Source organism: Pristis pectinata, chromosome 7 (genome assembly GCF_009764475.1).
Source record: "Pristis pectinata isolate sPriPec2 chromosome 7, sPriPec2.1.pri, whole genome shotgun sequence".
Classification (NCBI taxonomy): Eukaryota; Metazoa; Chordata; class Chondrichthyes; order Rhinopristiformes; family Pristidae; genus Pristis; species Pristis pectinata.
The window spans coordinates 39,661,667-39,680,531 of NC_067411.1; the positions used below are offsets into that span (position 1 = coordinate 39,661,667).

The following is an 18,865-nucleotide window of genomic DNA, read 5'->3' on the forward strand; positions in this document are numbered from 1 at the left end:
ATTTAAATGCTCACAATTGGAGGAGCTAATTTCTTCCACATTTTATGGTCTTGTAACAACTTACAAGATATTTGAGAAGCTATTCATTTTGAATCTGGGTACAACTACTGTGAAAAGTCAATGCTACAGTGAAGATTTAAGACTACTGACTTTAAAATACTCTCCATCGCTACAGAGAGAATGGTCATGTCAGATTATCACGACCTTCAACATTTGATGCGTGCTAATTCCAAATATGGTACCATACAAAAAACTCAATTGAGATGTTGTATAAATCCAGTTCATTCCTGTGTAAAGTACACCAGCTATTACTGTTTAAAAATATATAGTGCCACACAGGCCAAAGTGCTGTGCTGGTAGAGAGCAGGGATCCCAAGGCATTACCTTGGACATTAATGCTTCATTTACATCAACCTTCAGCAGAAAGAGGAAATTACCCTGGCCCATTTGACAGGGAAGTTAAGAGAAAACTACTTTCCTCTCGTTTGGGAGTTGCCCTGACTGGGGAAGGATGGCAGATCTCTTTCTGGAAAGGAAATTAGTGCATCAGATGGACTTCTAAAAGAATCTGGTAACTTCATGGTCACTCTACTGAGTCTAGGCTTTTTTTTTGAAGGATCCAATACACGCTACTACTTTTCAATGGTTCTCTCAAACTATATCACGTTTAAACTTGGAAAAAATTAGGAGTGGTACTGTTGATCCTTCGCTTAAATTCGAGGAAGTTTGGAGTCCATTTATTCAATATTTTCACATGATATAGATCGCCTCATAATAACCTTTCAATTTAGAGGAACGGAGTTAATGACATAATATTGCTCTGTTTCTATTGAGAAATTTTAGTCCAGTTTTTTTTTTGAAATTTTTTTTTCCTTTAGCTTAGTTTGGTTTGATATATTGTTTATAATTTTTCTTATTGTTTTGGGGATTTTTTTTCTTTCTTTTATACTTTATAATAAATCTTTTTCTTTTATATTATATTCATTCACTAACAGATCGTTGGATCTACATTTTTTTAATATACTCTATTGTTCTTTATGATTATCCATGTCATGATTGTTCTCCTGATCTCTTTGTATTACATGCATAAACATTGATATATTAATCTGTATTAATTTGAAAACTAATAAAAAGATTGAAAAAGAAAAAGATCCTAGCCTTTTTTAAATTTCCAGACATACATCTAATTAAGCACTGGAAGCAGCGTTATTTGTGGTATAAAATGCACCATCAAAAGGAAGAAACTTCACTTAACATAGACACAAGAGATTCTGCAGATGCTGGAATCTGGAGCATTTGGAGAAAGTGGGAGGAGTCAAAAGAGAAGTTGATATAGAGCACTTAATATAGTGCCTTTCACAAACAATGAACTAGAATTGACACTGATAAAATGTAGGAAATGTTGCAACCTATTTGCACATATCTGGTTATCTGCTGCAGTGAGCTTTTTATTTCTAAACTAATATTATCTGTGGGATAAATCTTTTCAGGAAAATAGGAAGAATGCTCATACATTGAAAAATATTGCTGTTAGTTCTTATACATGCACCCAAGAAAAGGGATAAGATCCTGCAGAATGAGTATTGAGAGTAAGGCAAGAAGCAGGACCTTGAGGGTAGTGATCTCTAGATTACTCCCAGTGCCACGTGCTGGCGAGGTCAAAAATAAAAGGACAGGCCAGATGAATTCGTGGCTGAGAAGCTGATGCAAGGGGGTAGGGATTCAGGTTCTTGAACCACTGGGATCTCTTCTGTGGTAGAGGTGACCTGTGCAAGAGGGACGGGTTGCACTTGAACCAGAGAGGGACCACTATCCTTGCAGGGAAATTTGCTAATGCTACACGGGTTTAAACCAGATTGGCAGGGGGGTGGGACTCAGAGCAGGAGCAAGTCATGGGATAAAGTAATAGCCAGCAAGAGCAAGGTTTGTCATCAGGATAGTCAGGTACATAGTAAAAGACAGGGAAAGGAATACTGAGCTAAACTGCATTTATTTCAATGCATGAGGTTCAACAGGCAAGGTGGACAAACTCAAAGCATGGATTGGCTCTGGGGACTGGGACGTTACAGCCATAACAGAAACATGGCTGAGAGAAGGGCAGGACAAGCAGCTCAGTATTCCAGGATACAGATGCTTCAGGCGTGACAGGCAAGTGAGGACAGGGTGTTGCCTTTTTGATAAGGGAGGACATGACAGCAGTACTTAGAGATGACATTCTTGGGGGATTGTCCAGTGAGGCCATATGGGTAGAACTTAGAAACAAGGGGAGGGTCACTCTAGTGGGGCTGTATTATGGAAACCCCACCCCCACCTCAATAGTCAGCAGGAACTTGAGGAGCAAGTGTGTAGAGAAATTGCTCATGGTTCTAAGAATAATAGGGCTGTATTAGTGAGAGATTATAACTTTCCCAATATTGACTGGACTACTCAGAGTTTTAAGGGCCTGGACGGGGTAGAATTTGTGAAATGTCCAGGAAAGTTTCCTGAGTCAATATATAAGGAGGGCCCTACTCGGGAGGGTTCAATACTGGACCTTCTCCTAGGGAACGAGGCAGGGCAATTAACCGAAGTGGCAGTCAGGGAGTACTTTGGCTCTAGTGATCATAATTCTATTAGTTTTAAGATAGTGATGGAAAAGAATAGGACAGGATCATAGGTTAGGGTTCTGAACTGGAGCAGGGCTAATTTTGGGGGAATTAGGCAGAGGTTGATTGGGTGAGCCCGTTTGAAGGGAAAGGAATGAAGAGCAAGTGGGAGGCTTTTAAGAGTGTGACATCAAGACTCCAGGAGCAGCACATTCTTGTTAGGGTGAAAAGTAAACGTGGCAGGTTTAGGGAACCTTGGCTGACGAGAGATATTGAGGCTCCGGTCAAGAAAAAGGAAGCATGCATTGGGTTCAGAAGGTTGGGGACGAGTGAATCCCTTGTGAATATAAAAAGATAAAGAATACTCAAAGAGGGAAATCAGGAGGGCAAAGAGAGGGTATGAGATGGATCTGGCACATAGGGTTAAGGAAAATCCCAAGAGGTTCTATAGTTATATTAAGAATAAAAAGGTGGTGAGGGAAAGAGTAGGTCACTTTAGAGATCAGCAGGGCCACCCACGTCTTGAACTGCAGGAGGTGGGTAGGATTTTTAACAAATATTTCTCCTCTGTGTTTACTGAGGAGAAAATCATGGTTGCTCAAGAAATGAGGGAAACAAGAGGTGATGTTTTGGAGGACATTCGTATTACCAGGGAGAATGTATTTACAGTCTTACAGTGCACCAAGCTGGATAAATCCCCAGGGTCTGACTGAGTGCATCCCTGGACTTTGTGGGAGGCTAGAGAAGAATTGCAGAGGCCATTGCAGAGATATTTGCTTTATCATTAGCCACTGGTGAAGTTCCCGTAGACTGAAGGGTGGCTAATGTTGTTTAAGAAGGGTAGCAAGGACAAGCCAGGGAACTACAGGCCGGTCAGCCTGACACCAGTAGTGGGGAAGTTACTGGAGGGAGTTCTGAGAGACAGGATCTACCAGCATTTAGATAGACAGGAGGACTCTGATTAGGAGTCAGCATGACTTTGTGCGTGGAAAGTCGTGCTTGATGAACCTTTTAGAGTTTTTTTGAAGAGGTAACCAAAAAGGTAGATGAGGGTAGGGCATTGGATGTTGTCTATTTGGATTTTAGCAAGGCCTTCGAGAAGGTCCCGCATGATAGGCTAGTCTTTAAGGTTTCAAGGAATCCCAGGAGAACTAGTTAGGTGAATTCAAAATTGGCTCAGAGGTAGTAAGCAGAGGATGATGGTTGAAGATTGTTTCTCAGAATGGAGGCTGGTGACAGTGGTGTGCCACAGGGGTCAGTGTTGGGACCCTTGTTATTTGTTATTCATATAAATAATATGGACACAATTGCACAAGACTTGATCAGTAAGTTTGCAGATGATATGAAATTAGGAGGAGTTGTTCATTGTGGGAAAGGTTATCATAGTTACAGGAGGATCTTGATCAGTTAGGGAAGTGGGTTGAGGAGTGGCAAATGGATTTCAATACAGATAAGTGTGAGGTGATGCATTTTTGAAAGTCAAACCAGTGTAGGACTTATACTATGAATAGGAGGGCACTAGGGAGTGTAATGGAACAGAGAGAGCTAGGAGTACGTGCAAGGTTCTTTAAAAGTTGCGTCACAGGTAGATAGGCTGGTGAAAAAGGCATTTAGCATGCTGACCTTCATCATCAGGGCATTGAGCACAGGAGTTGGGACATTATGTTGCAGTTGTACAAGTCACTGGTGAGGCTGCACTTGGAGTACTGTGTACAGTTTTGGTCACCCTGTTATAGGGAAGATGTGGTTAACTGGAAAGAGTGGAGAAAAGATTTACGAGGATGTTGCCAGGACTAGAGGGCCTGGTTGTAGGGAGAGGTTGGCCAGGCTAGGTCTTTATTCCTTGGAACGTAGGAAAATGAGGGGGGACCTTATAGAAATGTTTAAAATTCTGAGGCATAGATAAGATGGATGGTAACAGTCTTTTCCCCAGGGTAGGGGAGCCCAAAACTAGGGGGCATAGATTTAGGGTGAGAAGGGAAAGATTTCAAAGGGACCCAAGGGGCGACTTTTTCACCCAGAGGATGATGAGTATATGGAATGAGCTGCCAGAGGAAGTGGTGGAGGCAGGTACAATAGTGTCATTTAAGAAGCACTTGGATAGGTACATGGAGGGGTGGGGCTTGGAGGGATATGGGCTAAACGCAGGAAATTGGGACTAGCTGGGTGAGCACTGTGGTCAGTGTGGACTCATTGGGCTGAAGGGCCTGCATCTGTGCTGTATTGCCCTATGACTCTAAAACACTAACCATCTCATTCATAAGACAGTACCTTTGTCAGTGCAGCACACCCTCAATACTGCACTTAATTGTTGCAGTGACTGATGGATAGATGACTGTTTTGGAAATAGAATGAGAAGAAATCATGAAGTAGAGGGATTAGAATTTGAACACAATCTGTGACTCAGATGCAAGAACAATCACTTTGGGTGGGAGAGTTACAAAACAGGTAGTGCTGCTCCCTCACAGCTCCAGTGATCTAGATTTGATCCCAATCTTGGCTGCTGGGTGTGTGGAACTTGCCAGTTTCTGTTGTGACCATGTGGGTTTCACCTCAGGCCCTCCTGCTTCCTCCCACATCCCAAAGTAGTACTGGTTTGCAAGTTAATTGGCTACTGTAAATTACCACTACTGTAGCTGGGTGATAAGAGAATCAGGGTGATATTGATGTGCCTGAGATAGAGAAAATAGTTCACAGGGCAATAAATGAGGGAATGGGATGTCTTCGAGATCTGTCATAGACCCAAATGGGTTGCATTCAGTCAGAGAATATCTGAGAAACACAAGGCATATTTTCCCAGGGCAACAATGGCTAACATGAGGGGACATAATTTTACGGTGATTGGAGGAAGATATGGGAGGACGTCAGGGGTAAGTTTTTTTTTCTGTTTACACAAAGAGCAGTGGGTGCATTTAAGAGACTCTTAGACACGTGAATGAGAGAAATGGAGGGCTATGTAGGAGGGAAGGGTTAGATAGATCTTTGAGCAGGATAAAATATTGGCACAACATTGTGGTCCGAAGGCCCTGTACTGTGCTGTAGTGTTCTATATGCCAATTTATTGCAAAAGGAGGTGGTGACACAAATTGGTAACTAGGTGTTTTAATTTAAAAATAAACAAGGACAGGAGTCATCAGACCACACAGCAGTCTTGATACTTGCTTGTTCTTAAAGTCAAGAAATTAACTAGAGGAAAGAAGCCATCTACAGTATAATGTCTGTCAAATCTTAAGCCAGGAACAAACTTCACTTGATTAGATGATTCCTGATGATGCCACAGGCACCAGTGAACTTAATTAAAACTGGAATCTCCAGGACTGGGTGGGTGGATAGTTCCTTCTTTCATGAACTTCAATCGGTAGAAAAAAAAAGAGCTCATCCTATTCAATGGAAGATAATTGTCCTTGAAAAAATTCTGTAAAATTGCTCCTCTAAGCTACAATAGAAAATATTTACCATCGTAGAACATCAAACCCTTCACAGGTGGCTCCACGAAATTAACTCTTTCCCTTAACAACTGGAGGACATCTGCTAATTTTATATGTAGATATTAACAAAAACCTGAATAAAATACAAGCAGGAACATGGTAACTGGCTACTAGGAGCCATTTAAAATAGGGCTGTTATTTACACAGCAATGACTCAGTGGGTTGTCCTCTCACCTACTGAATCAGAAGGTTGCAGGTTCAAGTCTCACTCCAGGCTGACGATACAGTGGGAGACCCGCACTGCCCGAGATCCTATCTTTCAGGTGAAAAATTGAGCAGATTGGAGCTTAATCAGATGGATGAAAAAGCTTATTTTGAAAGAGTCAGAAAGATTATCCAGAGTTCTGACCAACATTTATCCCTCAGTCGACATTACTAAAACAGATGATCTGCTCATTACCACATTGCCATTTGTGGGAACTTACTGTGTGTAAGTTGGCTACTGTGTTCCTACATTACAACCAGGACCACATCACAAAAGTTGCCCTGAAGTTGCAAAAGAGCCGTTTGCAAACAAATGCCAGTCCTCTCTTTCGTTAGATTTGCCAAGGTCCTAACGCCAACATATTCAAAAGTAATACTGCTACCACAAGTGCTGATGAACCACTAATTTGCCACAGGAGATGAACAGAAATTCTGAAGGGGGATTTGGCCCACATGCATAACCATGATTCTCATGGGTCCATGGCAGAGGGGTGACATCAATGGATGCATGGAACTTGATGCAAAGAAATGTACAATGACAGCTTGGAAACAGAATGAGGCGTAGGAATCACTCCAGAATAACCCAACACTTGGAAAATGTAATAAAAGTGACCTATCCATGTGTGGAAGGCAGAGCTAATAAACCAAGATGAACAAAGGTGACACATACCACCCATTTCTGGGCAGTCAATCACATCTGTACTAACCCACGCTCCCAGACCTGGAGAGGATCCTGAACCAGGAATACCAGGTAAAATTTCAATCTATTCCTCTCTCTCTGCAACTGCCTCCAGCCCATAAAACTATGTATCTTCAAATCTCTCCGCTCCACTTGTTATTGTCACCTCAGTATCTCCAATTGCTTCTAGCCCCACAATCCTTGAAAATCTCTATACCTCTCTGACTTTGGCCTCTTGTTCATTCCCAGTACTTTTTAAATTGTTTCACCTATAGCAGCCATTGACCTGAGGCAGCCAAAATTTTATTCCCATGGTTGGGGGGTATCGAAAAGAAGAGAGCATAGGTTTAAGGTGAGAGCATGCAGTTTTAAAGGGGATCAGAGGGGGCAAGATTTTTTTTTAAAAAACACAGAGAGTGGTTGATATCTGGAACGCACTGCCAGAAGTGGTGGAGGCAGATACAATTACTATGGTTAAGAGGCATTTAGACAGACATTTAAATAGGCAAGGCATAGAAGGATACACTCCTAATGCAGGCAAATGGGATTAGCGCACACAGGCAAAAAGGTCAGCGCCTTGTTGTGACCTTGCACCTTATTGCACTGCACTTTCTCTGTAGCTGTGACACTTTGTACTGTTTTGTTTTTACCTGTACTACATCAATGCACTCTGTACTAACTCAATGTAACTGCACCGTGCAATGAATTGACCTGTACGATCGGTTTGCAAGAAAAGTTTTTCACTGTACCTCAGTACAAGTGATAATAATAAGCCAATAAATTCATGGTGGGCCGAAGGGCCCATTTCTGTGCTGTACGGCTCTAAGGGTTCACTTGCTCATGTCCTAACCTTTGCAATTCCCTCCATAAACCTCTCCTTCTCTCACCCCTCCTTCAAGTACCCCCTTTAGCCCTTCTGCATCGACTGCTCTTTGCCATCTAATCTCTAGTGTCACACTTTGTTTAACAGTGCTCTCATGAAAGACCTTTTCCAGTTTTACTATATTAAAGAAATTATATAACCTCAAATAGTCATTATCCCACACTACAAAGAAGTTAAACAATTCGAAAGAAAATTGGTTTTACTCTTCGATGGTCACATCTAGTTCAACAGTTAGTACAAAATATCTGCCACTTACCATCCCTGTCTAACCACAGCTTTCTCTGCCTGTAGAGAACAAGTTTACTATGAACGAAGGGCAAGAGTAGTTTAACGCACCAGCTTTCTAAACCAAGTTTATTTTCCACCAGTACTACGGGACTCCGGTTGTACCTGGCTTCAAGGCATGGAATCAATCCAATCTCATCACTGCAAAGAGAAAACATGGGAGAAGGTAAATTACCTCACGTTCACACTGGAGCTAAAGCACAATAGGATTTTAAGGAAACCTTTTACATTCATTTGCTAAATTGGAGTCTTCTGTTGTTTTGCAAGTATTTGTACCCACTGTAAATTAAAATACTAGAAATCAGCAATGTGAAAATGCATCAAAATACCAACAGAATATAAATATCAGCAAAAGCTAACACACACACAAAATGCACACACAACCTCCAAATGCAGGAAAGCAGAAGCTGTAATGATGCCTTAAACCTGAATTGCAGCAACCCCACAGAATTCCTCAATATAAATAAAGACAGACGGACACGGCGCAACAAGGAAGGGGTCTTTTTCCCTTTCCGGGGCCTCACAAGGAAACTGCATTATGCACAGACCAGCCGCGACTGCCTTTGAACCAGCAGCTTGCAAGCAACTAAACGCAAATTTTGCAATTCCATTGCCCCCCTCTCTATTAACTGATTACAGTCTTTCAATCAACCCCAACCCCTGCTCGATTCCTCCTCGCCAATGTATGCTCCGCCCTGGCCCTCTTTAGCTTAACCTCCAAGTCTTCCTTCCACCAACAATCCCCCCCCCCACCTCTGTTTTTTTAAAAAAAAATCCCATCCTTTTAACTTGCTCCGCTGATTCCGGCTTGTTTTGGGCGGTGCCTGGGTGAGCCAGGGGTGCGGGGAATGGGCTGTCGCTGCCGCTGCCGCTTACATGTTGGGGTTCCTCCTGAAAGCGTTGGCAATGTCTTTGACAACCCTCTGAACCAAAAACTTCACCTCCTCTTCCGACTCTGCCATCTTCCTCACTCCCCTCGCCGACTGCAATACTTCCGGGGCAAGCCAGAGAGGGGGAAAAAAATACACTTTACTTTTTAAAAGGACACCCACACGGAGCGACCTCACTTGACACCCCCAGGAGCAGCCCCGAGATTACTGCTGCAACATCCCCCACCCAAATACACCCCCATTCCAGTCTCTGCAAAATGTGCAAACTTAAAAGCGGTTTTGCTTGTCAGCTCCCCCCACCCCCAACATTAGTTTTTGGAAAGGGGTGTAAAATATTAATTTATGCACGAATGCAAAACCACAGTCTACTTTAAAAAAAGGAGGGGTCACGGGATTCACGGTGTTCTTCAGCCCATGCAGCTGTACCCTCTGCTAAGGGGTTTGTGCAATTTCTTTGGGCAAGGGCAGATGTGCAACCAACAAGGTTGATTCTCTCTCCACCCCAGAACTAGGGGTGTACTTATTCACTGCAGTGGATGATCACAAGTCCAGAGCCACCATTGGAGGGGGTCCTTAAAGATGATCTTTATTCTAAAGGTCACGCCACAAAATATAAGAAGTAGAAGCAGGAGTAGGCCATTCGGCCCCTTATGTTTCCTCTGCCATTCATGGCTGATCTTTTACCTCAGCATCACTTCCCTGCACTATCCCCATATCCCATTATTCCATATTTAAACATCTATTGATCACAATTTTTGATATGGCCCGTGACTGAACCTCTACAGCCCTCTTGGATGGAGAACTCCAAAGACTCGTTACGCTCTAGGTGGAGAAGATTTTCCCAATTTCTGTCCTGAACGGCTGGCTCCTATTTTGTGAGACCCCTGGTTCTAGACATTCCAGCCAGGAAATGTATCATCTTCAATTTTGTGTGTTTCAATGAGATCACTGCTAATTCTTCTAAATTAAGAGGGTACCCAGCTAGTCTGTTTAATCTTTCCTAAAACAACCAATTCACCATCCCAGGATGAACCTTCATCTGATGAGCCGACATCACGCTCTTATTGTAAGTATATCCTTCTATAGATGGGGAGACTAGAGATATTATAATATTATACATAGATATAATGGCTTCACCGAGTTTCTATATAATTGGAGAAAGACATATCTACTCTTGTACTGGAAATCTCTTGCAATTAAAATCAACATGCCATTTGTCTTAATTGCTTGCTGAACCTCCGTGTTAGCTATCAGTGACTCATAGAGCAGTACAGCACAGGAACAGGCCCTTCAGCCCACAATCTCTGTGCCGATCATGATGCCAAATGCAACTAATGCCATCTGCCTGCAGGTGATCCATATCCCTCCATTCCCTTCACGTTCATGTGTCTAAGTACCTCTTAAACACCACTATTGTGCCTGCTTCCACCACCACCACTGGCAGCACGTTCCAGGCACCCACCACTCTCTGTGTAAAGTATGTGCCCTGCACATCTCCCTTAAAATTTACCCCTCCTACCTTAAAGCAATGCTCTCTTGTATTTGACATTGCTACTCTGGGAAAGAGACTCTGACTATCTACCCTATTTATGCCTCTATATTTTTAAAAAATTCTATCAGGTCTCCCCTTAGCCTCCAAAGTTCCAGAGACTCATGTACAAGGACTCCCAAGTCCCTATAAACATGAACACCTTTCAACTTCTCACCATATAAAAGATGCACTCCTTTTCTATTTTTTTCTAACAAAATAGATGACCTCGCATTTTTCCACATTATATTCCATCTGCCTTGTACTCGTCCATTCACTAAACCTGTCTGTACCCCATGAAGCCTACACCAGTCCATACTCCCATTTGGCATTGTATCGTCTGCAAACATGTATATACTATACTTGGCATGCTCATTGATTTAGATTGCAAACAGCCAGATCCCCAAAACTAGGAACAGTGGAAACACAAGAGACTGCAGATGCTGTAATCCAGAGCAAAAAACAAACAGCTAGATGAACTCAGCAGGTCAGGCAGCATGTATAGAGGAAAATGGACAGTCGATGTTTCGAGTCAAGACACTTCGCCTGGACTGGTCAACCCAAAACCAATCCCTGCTGCACCTCCTTGATCACAGTTTCCCAACCTGAACATAACACTTTTATTCCTACTGTCTGTTTTCTATCAGCCACAATCTGCACCAGTATTTTACCCCCAATACTGTGCACTTTAACTTTGTCTAATAATATCTTGGTCCTTTATCAAAGGCCCTCTGAAAGTCTAAATTGACCCAATCTGTTCTGCTAGTTACGATCACAAAAATTCAAACTGATTTGTGAAATATGAATTCCCTTTCATATTTACTTACTATATTACAATAACGGTGACCATTCAGCCCAACAGAGCAATCCTATCAGTCCCACTCCAAACACAGCAATTCCATTGGTGCCATCCCCCTTCTCCCATTTCCCTATGGCCCACGACTTCTTCTCTCTCACCTGCCGATCAACACCCTTTGGCTCTTTTGCCACTTACCTACAAAAAGGGATAACTTACAGCAGCCAATTAGCCCACCAGCATGTCTTCAGGATGTGGGAAGAAACTGGAGCACCCAGTGGAAACCCACGTGGCCATGGAGACAACATGCAAACTCCAGATAAACAGCACTGATGTTGATTTTTGCCCAATCCTATTGTTATTTTCCAAGTGCCCTGCACAATTTTCTTAACAAAGGACTCCAAAATCTTATTTACTACTGATATCAGGATTACTGGTCTACAGTTCTTATTTTCTCCACAGATGCTGCCTGGCCTGCTGAGTTCCTCCAGCATCATCATGTTTTTCATCTAGATTCCAGCATCTGCAGTCATAGAATCATAGAATCATAGAACAGTACAGCACAATACAGGCCCTTCGGCCTACAATGTTGGGCCGACCTTTAAACCTTGCCTAAGACTATCTAACCCCTTCCTCCCACATATCCCTCTATTTTAAATTCCTCCATATGCTTATCTAGCAATCTCTTGAATTTGACCAATGTACCTGCCTCCACCACCGCCCCAGGCAGTGCATTCCATGCCCCAACCACTCTCTGGGTAAAAAAACCTCCCTCTGATCTCTCCCTTGAACTTCCCACCCATTACTTTAAAGCCATGCCCTCTTGTATTGAGCATTGGTGCCCTGGGAAAGAGGCGCTGGCTGTCTACTCTATCTATTCCTCTTAATATTTTGTATACCTCTATCATGTCTCCCCTCATCCTCCTTCTCTCCAAAGAATAAAGCCCTAGCTCCCTTAGTCTCTCCTCATAATGCATACTCTCTAAACCAGGCAGCATCCTGGTAAATCTCCTCTGCACCCTTTCCAACGCTTCCACATCCTTCCTATAATGAGGCGACCAGAACTGGACACAGTACTCCAAGTGTGGTCTAAGCAGAGTTTTGTAGAGCTACATCATTACCTCGCGGCTCTTAAACTCGATCCCACGACTTATGAAAGCTAACTTCCCATAAGCTTTCTTAACTACCCTATCCACCTGTGAGGCAACTTTCAGGGATCTGTGGATATGAACCCCCAGATCCCTCTGCTCCTCCACACTACCCAGAATCCTGCCATTAACTTTGTACTCCACCTTGGAGTTTGTCCTTCCACAGTGTACCACCTCACCCTTCTCCGGATTGAACTTCATCTGCCACTTCTCAGCCCAGCTCTACATCCTATCAATGTCCCTCTGCAATCTTTGACAGTCCTCCACACTATCCACAACACCACCAACCTTTGTGTTGTCCGCAAACTTGCCAACCCACCTTTCTACCCCCTTCATCCAAGTCGTTAATAAAAATCATGAAAAGCAGAGGTCCCAGAACCAATCCTTGTGGGACACCACTAGTCACCGCCCTCCAATCTGAATGCACTCCCTCCACCACAACCCTCTGCTTTCGACACTCCTTTGTTTCTTTTCTTATTTTCTCCTTCCTTTCTTACATAATGAGGTTACATAAGTACATTGAAAATAGAATGGACATTAATAATTAATGGGAAAAGAATAATATTTAAAAATTCCAAATTATGATATTGTTGTTTGTGTCCATTTAGTAGACTCTAGGGAGTGGGTATTGATAGATACAAACCCTCCCAGAGATCTCATCTCTTGGAATTATTGAATGATAAGCATAGAAGGTGGGCATTCACCCATTGTATTTGCACTTATAATTTGGAAGAGGAATCAATTTACTTCCATACCCTGATTTCCCCTCACTGGCCTGAATATTGCTCCTCATCATGTACGTACTGAATGATCTATGAAAAGTTACTTTTTAACTCTTATCCTGCCCAATTGCATTCCCATTTCTCCAGAGTTAAATGGAAATAAAAGACACTTGTACTTTATTTTTATAATAGATTTTATGTTTTCTTCAGTTCACCCTAAAGTGCTTTACACTGAATGAATTACCTTCTGTTGTGTCTTCACTGTTGTGATACAGGAATTACAGTAACTAATTTGCACACAGCAAGCTCCCGCAAATAACAGATAATGACCAAATGCTCTGTTTTGGTAATGTTGATTGAGGGATAAATATTGGCCAAATTAGGTCCAATGGGAGCAGAGGAAGCCTTAGTTTAATGTCACTTCCAAAGTCAGCACCCTTGACAGTGTGGCACTGCACTGGGGTGTCAGGCTAACTTCTGGAGTGGGACTTGAAACAATTTTCAGACATGCAGTTTTGGGGGGAGATGTGCAAATTTAAGAACAGGATTTGACCCCTTTTTCTCCGTAATGTGACCATTTTTTGGAGGAAGAAGGTGGGTGGAAGAAGCAAAAAAAAACATCCATCAGTTCAGTGCCTAGAAATGTGAAATCCACAGTCCCGGGATAACACACCAAAGGCTGGCCTTCCGACGACAGCTGAATCCCATGAGGGGGAATAAATGGATGAATTGAACTGGCTGTGGAAATCTTCCTCTGTGATATCAAGTTTCCCCTTTCATTCATGTGAGGTGCCTCACGACATTTTGTTAGATTAATGGCACTACAGGCTATCCTGGGGTAACAAATGGGTTCTGTTTTTACAGACATTTTTCTCTGTAAGTCAGAAAATACATAAAAATCACTCGACATGGTAATGACACCTCCACAGTATTGTAATGAGCAGCATCAAAAGCACATAAATTTTTTAAAAATTTATTTGTTTTTATTTACAGCATGGTAACAGGCCCTTCCGGCCCAACAAGTACGCACCGCCCATTTTAAACCCCAAATTAACCTACCCGTATGTCTTTGGAATGTGGGAGGAAACCGGAGTACCTGGCGGAAACCCACGCAGACACAGGAGAATGTACAAACTCCTTACAGACAGCGATGGGAATCGAACCCCGACCGCTGGCGCTGTAATAGCGTCGCGCTAACCGCTACGCTACTATGCCGCCCAAATTTTATTTACAGCGTGGTAACAGGCCCTTCCGGCCCAACGAGTCCGTGCCGCCCATTTTAAGCCCAAATTAACCTACCCGTACGTCTTTGCAACGTGAGAGGAAACCGGAGCACCCGGAGGAGAACGACACAGACACGGGAGAGCGTACAAACTCCTTACAGACAGCGACGGGAATCGAACCCCGATCACTGGCGCTGTAATAGTGTTGCGCTAACCGCTAGGCTACCGTGCCGCCCTGATAAGACTGATAAGAAGGAACAATTACTAAAAGTGGAGTGAGAGAGAGAGAGGAAACTACTTCTGCTGTGCGTAGGAACAAACATATGTATGTACAGTATATCGGACTTTTGAATTGAATAATATTATCGAGCTTGTTTGTATGAAGGGGTGTCCATAAGTCAGGTGTTCTTATCCAAGGGATGGCCTGTATATAAATATGTAACAATATGATATATATTTAACATGAGAGTGTGGGGAAAAGGAAGCATTAATACAGACTACAGGTTTAACCTCAGGTAATGGCTGAGAATTAATACTGTTTCAACAGGAAAGCATCAATGAACAGCAAATCAATTTTGTTCCTTTTTGTGTAAGGTAAGTATTGTCAGCCTAGGTCTAACCACTTAGACTTCAGTATCTTAAGCATTGCTTCCCCAGTAAATCGACGCCATCCCCAATCATACCCTCTTCTACTTCTACAAGAGTACACACTCACACTTAAGTAGTTGAGAGCCCTGTTAAGACAAGGTTCAGTCCCTTGATCTGAATTTGCCCTCATTTAATGTGTTACATTCCCAACCACAGAGACGTCAAGAGACCTGCCATTCATCCTCCTCCCCTTCCCTGCATTATGACCAGGAGGGGCTGAATTTCAAAGTTACCAGTCCCACTATAAACAAGAAGGGTGGGGAGGAGATTTGATCAGAGGTTTCTGTAGGGAGAAGTCACTCCCAATCAAACAATCAAATAAATAAATGGAATAGGGAATTCAGGAGGAGCAGTGAGAAGGTGGAACTCCCTCCCATGTAGAGTGGTTGAGGCAAATAATGGAAATGTATATAAGGGGAAACAAGATAGTTGCCTATTGAATTATAGCAGAGAAACATGCCATCAGGCTCATCAGGTCTATGCTGCTGCTTATGAATCAGACAAGCAGGACCCTCACCATCTGGGACATGCCCTCTTCTCATTATTACCATCGAGGAGGAGGTACTGAAGCCAGAAGACCCACACTCAACATTTTAGGAACAGCCTTTTCCCCTCCACCATCAGATTTCTGAACAGTCCACAAACCCATGAACATTACCTCGTTGTTCCTCTTTTGCACTATTTATTTATTTTTGTAACTTATAGTAATTTTTATATCTTGCACTGTACTGCTGCTGCAAAACAACAAATTTCACAACATATGTAAGTGAAAATAAACCTGATTCTAATTCAAAGGGTGGGGGGGGGGGGGAAAGAGTAGATTATGCAGCTACGATGAGGTGGAATAAAATGAGAAGAGGCTAAAACCAGTTGTGTTGAATAGACTGCTTCTGCATTCAGCTTCTGTGTAATTAAAAACATTGACTAAATGTGCCACATCTACTTAAAACTGGTGGTAGATAAATCAATTTCTTTCCATTATTATTGTCAGGAACTGAAGGACACCCAACGTGATTAATTGTAGTCTGCAAGGAGCTGCTTGGATTTTATAAAACCTTCCCAAAATTCTCATTATGGGGGCTTATTAATTGAGCAGTGGTTATGTTACTCATAAGTTAAATTGTTTGATTGGTAGTGAAGCCTCAAGCTTATTACAAATAACAAAAATTTTTACATCGCAGTGTTATATCACATGAACAGGCCTGAGCAGATCAGCTACAAATATTTTCATTCAAACATCAATGGAGAATCAATTGAAATGGTGGAAAATGAATACTTTTATCAGAGAAGTATCTTTTTAAAAGGCAAGTTAATCTTGTTAACTTGTGTACTGACATTATAGTTTCATAATCTATACTTAAGTTAATATAATAAAACTTTCAATATTAAAACTATAACTACCTCTTAAAGAGTAAAAAAAATATTTTTAAGTACCTTCTTTAAGGCAGGTAAAATTTTGAAAAGTAGTTGATCATTGGTCATACAGCAACAAATAATCTGCTGGAGGAATTCAGTGGGTTGAACAGCATTTGTAGGGGGAAAGGAATTGTTTATGTTTTGGGTCGAGAGTGGAGAGGGAAGATACCCAGTATAAAGAGGAAAGGGGCAGGAGTGAGACAGGGGTCAGCAGGTGATGGAGACCAAGGAGGGTGAAGGATGATGGGCAGATAGAATCAGGTAGGGGGGGAGGGAAGGGTCAAAGTGGAGACAGCTGCTAAAGGGTAATGCTCCAGCAGCTGTCTCTGCCTTCAATCTTCCCTCCTCCCACCTGGCTCCATCTGCCTCTTTTTTTGTATGCCTCCACCTATCATCCACCTGCTTCTTTCTCCTGAATCCTTCCCCTCGGTCCACCATTCACCCTACTGGCCCCTGTCTCACCACTCCCCCTCTCCTCTTTATACCAGCTATCTTTCCTCTCCACTCTCATTTCTGATGCAGGGTCTCGACCAGAAATATCAACAATTCCTTTCCCCCACAGATGCTGCTCAACCTGTTTGTTGTTCCAGATTCCAGCATCTGCAGTCTCTTGTGTCTGCTTATCATTGGTCATATCATGTAAAGAACAATGTATTTGCAATAGGTGACCAATCAACACTTTGAGTCCATTCCACCGCTTGGTCATCATGATCTTTCCTTTATTTTCATTCACAGGGCAAGGCATGTCCAAACTGGGATTTGATTGCTTTTATTAAAACCTTTGAAGAGATGACCAGGAGCCACTTTCTTAAACCACTGCAATCAGTTTCAGAAAGTATTTATTGCATTATATAGCTTTGAGGTGTGCTGTTAATATAGTCCATCTTTACTGGGGAGAACATTATCTTTCTGCATACCATAAAATATTGCATTTATATACACGTCAATTGGAAAATATCATTTAAGTGTTGGGCTTTTGTTGTTCACAAACATATTTATAATAGTTTAACATATTTGAACATATTTGATATGATTCAACTTTATTGTGGGAACATTACTTTTCTACACAGTAACTAACACTTTGATTCACTCATCTGGAAAATATTGTTCAAGAAAAGCAATGGTGAATATTGGCCATTTTATGTAAATACTTGTTTAATGGTTTTAAGATACTAGCAGCAAGTTTAACCTCTATAGATAGTATACAAAACCAAAGAGCATACTTTATGTACCGAGAAATATTAATGTTCATAATATTGGTATAATCAAATATATTAACTATAATAAATATATTTACAGCAAATCATCATTTTATTCCAAGATCTTTCTAAAGTTATCTTTTCAAGTTAAAATTGCATAAAAATTGGATATTTTATTCCTTATAGAAACTGATGATTTGCAAGATCTTTCTAAAGTTATCTTTTCAAGTTAAAATTGCATAAAAATTGGATATTTTATTCCTTATAGAAACTGATGATTTGCAAGATCTTTCTAAAGTTATCTTTTCAAGTTAAAATTGCATAAAAATTGGATATTTTATTCCTTATAGAAACTGATGATTTGCTGTAAATATATTTATTATAGTTAATATATTTGATTATACCAATATTATGAACATTAATATTTCTCGGTACATAAAGTATGCTCTTTGGTTTTGTATACTATCTACAGAGGTTAAACGCTGCCAACTCTGCAATGTAAGTCCTTTGGGGAAAATAGGTCGACGGTGGGTCTGCGGAGGGATTCCCGTAATGCATCATCAGTGTGTATCACACCCGCGCCCATAGCAACGGGTTTAAAAGCTAAAGGCAATTAGCGCTGGGTTTTGCGCCTTGGACGCAACCTGACCTTTGTTTCGGTGACGTTTTCTCCTTGTGATAAAACTCCTTCCCGGCGCCCTCGTAAGCACAACGTCAAAGGGGTTCTACTGCACGGTGAGAGCTCACCCCGGGAACACAGTCCGCTGTGGTGGGGTGAACTGGGAGAGGGAGGGAGAGGGAGGGAGAGGGAGAGAGGGAGAGAGAGAGAGAGAGAGAGAGAGAGATCGAGATCAGCTGGGAGTGAGAGAGAAGATAATAGAGATAAGAGTTAACTGGGAGTGAGGGAGAAGATAATAGAGATAAGAGTTAACTGGGAGTGAGGGAGAAGATAATAGAGATAAGAGTTAACTGGGAGTGAGGGAAAAGATAATAGAGATCAGAGGCAACTGAGAGAAAAGGGTCAACTGGGAGTGAGGTGGAAGGGAACTAAGAGAAATAAGAGGGAGCTAAGGGAGGTAAGTCAACTGAGAGAATTGGGAGTGAGACCGAAGAGAATTGAGAAGAAGTAACTGAAAGAGGAATAAGTAAGAATTGAGAGTGAGATACTGGA

At 41.9% G+C, this 18,865-nt stretch overlaps 1 protein-coding gene across 1 annotated transcript in view; it reads right to left on the bottom strand.

Moving 5' to 3' along the window:
* The window catches only part of ptar1 (protein prenyltransferase alpha subunit repeat containing 1), a 40,442-nt gene extending 31,356 nt beyond the window's left edge, over positions 1 to 9,086 (bottom strand). Inside the window, exons 1-2 of the mRNA XM_052020203.1 lie at positions 9,001 to 9,086; positions 8,096 to 8,265 (exon numbers count right to left, since the gene is read on the bottom strand). Coding sequence (XP_051876163.1) covers positions 8,096 to 8,265; positions 9,001 to 9,086 — 256 coding nt within the window. The remainder of the gene's footprint in view (positions 1 to 8,095; positions 8,266 to 9,000) is intronic.
* Positions 9,087 to 18,865: the final 9,779 nt, after the last annotated feature.